Raw genomic sequence first — 7,785 nt, 5'->3', positions numbered from 1 at the left:
AGTCACATAACTGACAATTTGCACAGACGAATTATCAGAGCGAATTTTCATATATTGTATTATCCTACTATTGTTACACAATTTATTAACATACTCGTTTTTAGGTTCATTTAGGTTCTTTTGATAACGATAGCAGAAAATAGCTATCGAAACGTCAAGGTAATTTTTCAAATTAATTTCTCTACTAATTGGCATTTTCTCTTACAGCTTGAGCCTAAGTGTGTCGCAGGATACCCTCTAGGTGATAGTTCTTGATTACTTTTTGATAAATAATTCGTTCTTATTGCGAAATAGGAGCACTATGTATCAATCTGTAATAAAAGACGTGAGGAAATTCTGTCTTCTTTAAAGACAAAAATTTTTGAGGCGAAATACCCAAAAAGAAGTTTGTAAAAAACATATAGAAGTTATCTTCAAGTCAATCAAGAACACTCTTGAACAACTGAAGCTTACACTCAGTGTTGTGCTTGAATCGAGAAATGCAGCTAGTTGAATTACAATTGATAATGCAAAGACTCACCTTTTTCTCTGTGAGCTTCTCGCATCTTCTCTGCTTGCAGATCTGATGGCTTTTGTCGTTTCTGCAGGGAGCACAATCACCGCAATTGTCTTTCCGCTGACATCCGACGCATTCCCCGCACCGTTTCCGCTTCTTCTTCACCTGTTTGTCCATGGAACCGCCACTAATATCGTGTTCCATACCGACCGGCATGCCGTGCTGAGCCTTGTAACCGTCCGTACTGGACACGGCCGCAACCTGTCCCGAACTTTCCGAACCCAGGTCCATGTTACTGGACGCACCATCGCTTTCCGCCGAACTTTCCAAACTGTTTGCTCGAATTTTCCGCCTTTCCTTCTTTCGAAAGTCGTTCCGGGTTGGAGACGTCATAATACTGGCCGTACCGTTGAGTTTCTTCTCGATTCCATTATAGAGACTGTTGTCGTTATTGAGCGCCGCCATGGGGTTTTGGAACTGAGTGGGATGGAGGCCAACATTCTGCATTTTGAGGCCGGAGGGATCTTGCTGATGCAGCGTGGTCAAGTTGCCGCCCAGCTTGAGATCCGGCTCAGACTTTAGTACCGCTACAACAGCTGGGGAGGAAATGAGCTGGCTGTTCTGGATCAAGGTCCCGTTCTGAGTAGGGAATATGCTTGCGGAATGTATGGTGTTGCCCAAAGTGAGATTGGCGGTAGGGTGTGAGTATAGCTGGATATGTCGCTCGTCCAGAAACTGTTGCTGGATTGAGGGAATTTCGCGGGCTTGTATGGGAGCAGGAACCAGGGGGTAACTTCGCGGGTTTACGGCGCTTAGAGTATGAAAGCTGGAATTCAACGTGGTGAGGGTTTGGCTTTGCGGACTAGAAGCTGAGTTGGGCGATACGGGGGTTAAGTTGGTCAAGGTGGTTAAAGTCGGCTCGTTGGGGGCGCCTGATTCGCTGAACGCCTGGAACTGACTCTGGAAGGAAGGCAGCTTCGAAGCACCGTTTTGCTGCGTGAATGCATCCGTGAAAGTGTTCACATGTGTGGTACCCGCAAACGCCGATGTTGAGTCCACCGGTTTGGACTCCCACGGTCGATATTGAGGCTGCGACGAGATTATCGACAATCCGTTCTCACCTCGTTCCACCAATCGCGTTTCCGTATAATAGTCCCAATTTGATATGTCTAGTAGACGAGTATCACTAAATAATCGGTCAGAGACCGAGCTGAAGGTACCATTCGAGTCTATTTCCGACGCAAACGTCGAAAACGGTGGCAAATTGGCTCCGGGTGGAACATCTTGCACCGTGGAACTTGGGGTTGCTGGCGTCGAAGGGTAGGACGGCGCCAGCGTCGTGTAGGCCACCCCAAGCCCGTCAGGGTCTTGACTCAATGTTTCGCTCATCTTTTCGATTTCATTCTTCGCTAACTCAACATGCTGATTGTAAAATATGTGCTGCGCTCGCTAAACTCTACGATGATAGTTTCACAAAAATATCCTCTTTATTGTCATTGTAGAAATCCTGAATGATCGCTGAGATGGGGAGAATTTGTACTCTTCGTTATTTGTACTGTTTGTTTGGTTTCGTATAAAAATAGCATTATCGTTTGTACATCTTATGTGTTTTAGGTCTTCTAAAAATAATATCTGAAAGCAAAGAAAAGTCTATGTTATACTCAGGCACTTTACTCATCAAAGGACTTTAAAGCTAACATCAGCATCAATCAGAAGTAGATATTCACTTGCATATTTTAAATGGATCACCCTGTTTATTTTCACATATCCTATACCTAAGTATAACCGTTTTCGGAATACATATTTGAAATTTGATGCCAAAAATTACGATTGCTGACACCAGAATAATTATAATTTTTTCTGTAAGGAAATTTGTCCTATTTAATTTGACCGGCATTCCTTGATGAAAAGGACTTACTTCAATAGAAATTTCTATTACAGTGTTGAAAAATTTGTTTCAAAATGAAATTGAGAAAACTGCCCAAAATAATTTTTTTTCAAATAAAAACCTCCAATTTTGATAATTTTGTGTTACTGAGTATTAAAAACCAGGATAAGTTTGTGTAACGTTGTCTATTAAAAAAGTGTTTAGTTTTGGAAAATGTTGTGCATTTAATGGTTTCATATGGCTTTTGCTGCAAATTACTCCCCAACTAAATACACCCAACACCCTCAGAGAAATGATGCGTCTTTGAATCACTGCCAACTGAATATTACGCCTATTTTGTGCAATCAGTTAATTATTAGTGAACTGTTCAGGGTTTCCGATCTGTTGAGAACATTTAGAAGAAAAAATGGTTCGTTTTGTCTCAATAAACGATTCAGAAGACGTATGTCTGGGTGAAGACCGCTCGTATGCTTTACGCTGGATAGGGGCAGATTGATTAATAATTTAATGTATGTAGTTACTTTTATAACATACGGGGTGTTACACATTCGAGGAGCAGACAAAGTTGCACATTTTGAGGCTCAGTTAAAAGGTGTTTCAAAAGAACAAAAATTGTGAAATATTCGAAAAAAAAACTGTTCTCAATCTTCGAAACATGTTTTCGTTTTGTGTAAAAATTTGTCATTATTTAATTTGGTCCAAAAATAAAAGCTGGTTAAAGCGGGCCTCGTTACTACAAGCATCTTGCGTGTATTCTTAATGTTCCGTTGTGAGTCCGTTCAGGTAACACTCTAAAACTTTTCTTGAATATAAAAAAAATTAAAACAGGATCGTATTTACAGTTTTTGATAGTAAAATGATAAATTTAGAATAGGTAGTGCAAACGAACAGCAAATGTTTGGAAAAAAAATAAGGTGCTAATTATTTTATAATGCCTCTTCAAATAAGCTCAAAAACATTATTTGAGCAAATATCGATTATCTTCAAATATCTTCGAAAGTTATAATATCAATAAGAGTAAAAAGCTGCTTCTAATAAAATCTCTTTAACTCTACAAGATGCAATGTAGTGTTTCGAGTGCTGAATACTTTTTCTATTCAAACTTGGTATTAAACTATGAAAAGCAAATGTGTAAAGGAAAAAGTTAGAGATTTAAAAAAATTAAAGCCATATTTTGGACCAGAAGTCTGCGAATTTCCAAACAATTATTCAAAATACATAAACAAAATGAATATTCTTGCCTGCCCTTATAGCGGTTTATCGAGAAGTAGAAGAAACCTTTCGGTGTATGGTTTAGGATTAATAACAATACTTCTCTAATTCTGTTTAATTACTTCAAGCCGGCAAACTATCGGCATCAACTAGCCAGGAATTAATTTTTGCACTTTTTTAATTGTTAACACGAAACACTAGTAATTATATTAGATCGCATTCAGTTAACGTGACTGATAATCATGTAGGTAGGTACATGTCTAGCCATGTAAAAAGCCACGCAAACCAAAGTCGTTTTGCTCAAACATTCAGTTTAATTAGTGTTTTTTTGTTAACAATATCCCAGTGTTAATTCCTACCTTCGAAGGGCACAGTCGATAAGTTACGAATGTATAACAACTTGATACAATAGAAAAAAAAATGGTTTGAACTTTGAAAATTGTTCCAAAAGAGATTTTGTGCCTGCCAGTTAAAGCTGTAATCTAAACAGCCAGTGGAAGAAACATAATTTTTAAGCGATCAACTGTAAAAGTGTAGCTCAAAAGCTTGTTGATTTCAAATGTGGCTTATGCACACACAAACCCAATATTTTTCAGAAAAACGTACAACTTTTACAAGATCTGCATGAATAAAATAATTTAAAAAAATTTAATCTAAGCCTGTGTTTTCAACCAGTTTCGATAAAAAAAAGCATTTCGAAAAACTTTCGCTTACAGGCCAGGCTGCATACATTAACAATGTTCTCGCCTCTGAAAACAAATGGCAGATAATTTTATAGGCAAAATGGCTCGTCGCCGTGATTCTGAGCTATACCCGTTTTCCAATTATTGATTTCTCTTTGTATAGTGACTCATTTCGACTTTAAGAACGGGACGTATGAGCCAGTGGCAGGACAAGTGAAGACCATTTCAAACGACACATTTTCCACACTAACCATAAGGCTTAATTATGTATTAAAATTAGTTCCTCAAAAGACAAAGTTGAACCACCAAGAAGCAAATCGCAGCCTTTCGGGTTTCTCCCCTTAGATGATAAGCTCGAAATTGCCTCCAGAGAACTGGGGGGACCCAGAAAAGAAAACTAAACCAAAACCAGTTTCGGACCTATTGGTCCTCATCAGCTCCGCTTGATGTCCGATCCTGAGAGTGTTTACTTGTGAAGTGGCCAGAAACACTTACAATCTGGGTAGTCTGGCAGACAATATACTTTCATGAAGTTGATCGTGTGATCAATATCCAATGCAGAATCCCGCAGAGAGGGGAAAGTCGAGAGGTGAAAATGCATTGGACTTATCGGAAAAGTGGTGTTCTCAAGCTGCAGAACTGGACCAATGGGTAAGAACGCCACTGTGAGTTCGCGAGAGCAGGAACAAGCAGGAACGAGTGAGGCGACCGTGACCTGGCCTTAACAAGGAAATGCGTTACGCACTACGCGACGCCGCCGTCGACGTTCATCCTGCGTGCAGACGAAGAGCGCCGAATCCTGTGGGTTTTCCACTACACCTTTGTGCGTCTTTTCCTGGATTTCGCTTGAAACTTCCACGGGTGCTGAGTTGCCAGTTTCACCTTGACAATTATCAAACAGTATTTACGAGCCGATCCTACAAATCTATCGGGAATCCGCTTTATTTGTTGCAGGATTTGCGATCATCGGCGCAGCAAGGTGCGAACTATTTGGAAATGGGAAAACGGCGTTAAACATAACTTTAGTTTTAGATGTTTTCCCGAATTTTCCTTATGCCAACCTGAAATAGATTTTAGTCCAAAATAAGAGACCCACTTCAATGGACACTATCTATCAGCAAGTCTAGGTAGTGTAAGGCATAAAAACTACCAACAACTTCACACATCAAAGTACCCAAAACGCATTGTCAGGAACCTACTGGACAACCGAAAACTCGAAATTTGCATCCACAATACACTTTTCTTCCAGTTTAAAGTGATCACCGGACTACTGTTTACACAGCCTTTGGTGAAAGACCTGCGAGTTTGCAACCACTAATTGGGATTGGCTCTGTTTCGTGGAAGGAAACTTGTCTTTTTGACACAATTCTTCACGCCCACCAATAGGATCTTTGTAAACTATCATCTAGTCAATCATTTGAGACCAAATTGAAAAATCCATAAGATTTAAGTCAGGAGTTCTCGGTCCCATGGCCAATCCAACGGTTTGGAAAAGTTGCCTCAAAGTAGACACGCACCAGCCGAGAAAAATGTGGTGGAGCTCCATCTTGCATAAACCACATTTGTTTCCTTAAATGAAGTGGAAAATCTTCAAACAACTCGGCCAAATTAGGAAAGAAAATTGAATCAACTAAGGGCAGAACTCGTTAATTTGATGAATAACAATCCGAATCTGCATTAAAAATGTACAGATATAAAAATCCTGTAATGTTATTGCCCTAACAGCATATTTAACTGAAAGGTTCAGTCGGCTAAACCAAACTGTTATGAGTCAACTGCTTTGTTCCTGAAAGGGCCGAACTTTTCGGACTTAATTTACTTTCCAAATTTGCTTCTTTGTATCGTGCTTGTTCGACTGTTATGGCACCTTTTCATCCCAAATAGAAGTTGCAGAATGGTTTGCGTCGTTTTGTTATTTGCACAGAAATCTGACGGAACCGGGCTCTAACTGGACGTAATACAATTTAGGATGTTAATCTGATGTTTAGCTCGCTTCATAAAGTCGAATCGTTTTTTTGTCAGTTTTTAACAACAAAGTGTGAAATGCATTAAAAAGCTTATCAAAGAAAATAGCGCAGAATTGGAGTGAAATCCATAAATACTCCTTAAAGCGAAATTAAGACCTGTACGACTTTTTGTTACTTATCCCGGCATATATGCGAAATTTAATTATTAGTCCGCCTGCCGCATTACCTCTCTTCGCGCCAAACCAATTTAAAACAACTTTTCATAAATGAGATAACTTAATTTGCTTCTCACATCTAATTTAGTTTTCTGTCCAATTACAAGAGGCATTAGAGTACGGTCTAATTTTAGCACCATTTACCAGAAAATGGTGTTGTTTTGATATACCACTCACCCTTTCCACATCTGAAAGTGTAGCGGAATTTTGCATAATTTCTAAGGTAAAATTAAAGCTGAATTTCATATTAAGCGGTTTTGAGTCTCAACTTTGCCTTACTATTATAAGAAACTGAGACACTTCTATTGAATAATTAATATTACACACACAAAGACACAAATCTTTGTTAATTTCCATAGCTTGCTGTAACGCTAAATGAAGACCCAAATTGTTTCAAATTTCATTAAATGTAAATCAGAAACAAAATTCCAAAAAAAGCCAAGAGAACACAAATTTTCAAATCGAATCAGTAAAGAAATCTGTGCAGGTGTTTTATTGAAATACGTTTTTGTTGTTGACGTTTTGAAACAAAATTAGAAGGGTTTGGCACAGAAAAAAATTACATATTTTTAACAGAATTAATTTAGCATATAAAATGTTTGCTAAACATTGTTAATCGTTGGTAAGCAAACATTTGTTTAATATTGTATCAATATTATACAGGGTTATTCACGCTATACGACACGGACGTTCAGGGCTAACCCGTTTGTTTTTTGCAAAGTATTATTTGATGAATCCACAGACGCCTATCGGGTGCACATTTTAAAAATATTTTTGTAATGTACAAAAGTGTCCCAAAAGCCCTAAAATAATCAAAGTTGTGTTTTTCTAAATGAAATACCCTATATATTATTGCATTTTTTGATGCAATGGTGCACAGAACGACTATTTAACGTATTTTGTAAGAAGGCAAACACTTAGCTATTAACATCCTAATACCATTCGATAGGTAATTAAAAATTGCATTTCCGGGTAGGTTAAAAAATATGGGGTTGTATTTAAATTAATCAAGTTAGAGCCACTTAAAGTTCTTATTTGATTAGTTTAAATTTGTGGACACCCTGTATAACATGGTAAGTTTATTATCATTTTGATATAAAATATTATATCTTGTTACACTTCACTATAAATTACGCTTACATAACTTAAATACTTGACACGTGAAAATTAGATTAGATTTTGACTAAATTCGTATTATTTAAAAAACCTTAAGATTTAGGTATTATAAACTTATTAAAACAGACACTTATTTTGTTCAGCGAATCCAAAAATGCAATAATATACAGGACATTCCATTTAAAAAAACGCAACTTTGATACCTTTA

The 7,785-nt window shown here is 37.8% G+C and overlaps 1 protein-coding gene across 5 annotated transcripts in view; it reads right to left on the bottom strand.

Annotated features, from left to right (window-relative positions):
- Positions 1–7,785, bottom strand: part of LOC109535782 (DNA N6-methyl adenine demethylase) — a 73,669-nt gene that overhangs the window by 60,052 nt on the left and 5,832 nt on the right. For all 5 annotated transcript variants that reach the window (XM_048664802.1, XM_048664799.1, XM_048664800.1 and 2 more), the window contains exon 2: positions 521–2,128. In XM_048664802.1, coding sequence (XP_048520759.1) covers positions 521–1,885 — 1,365 coding nt within the window. In that variant the 5' untranslated portion in view covers positions 1,886–2,128. The remainder of the gene's footprint in view (positions 1–520; positions 2,129–7,785) is intronic.

The sequence above is a fragment of the Dendroctonus ponderosae genome, unplaced genomic scaffold (genome assembly GCF_020466585.1).
Source record: "Dendroctonus ponderosae isolate FM_Combo_2020 unplaced genomic scaffold, Dpon_F_20191213v2 Dpon_F_20191213_3, whole genome shotgun sequence".
NCBI classification, from domain to species: domain Eukaryota; kingdom Metazoa; phylum Arthropoda; class Insecta; order Coleoptera; family Curculionidae; genus Dendroctonus; species Dendroctonus ponderosae.
This window is presented reverse-complemented; position numbering and strand designations above follow the sequence as displayed.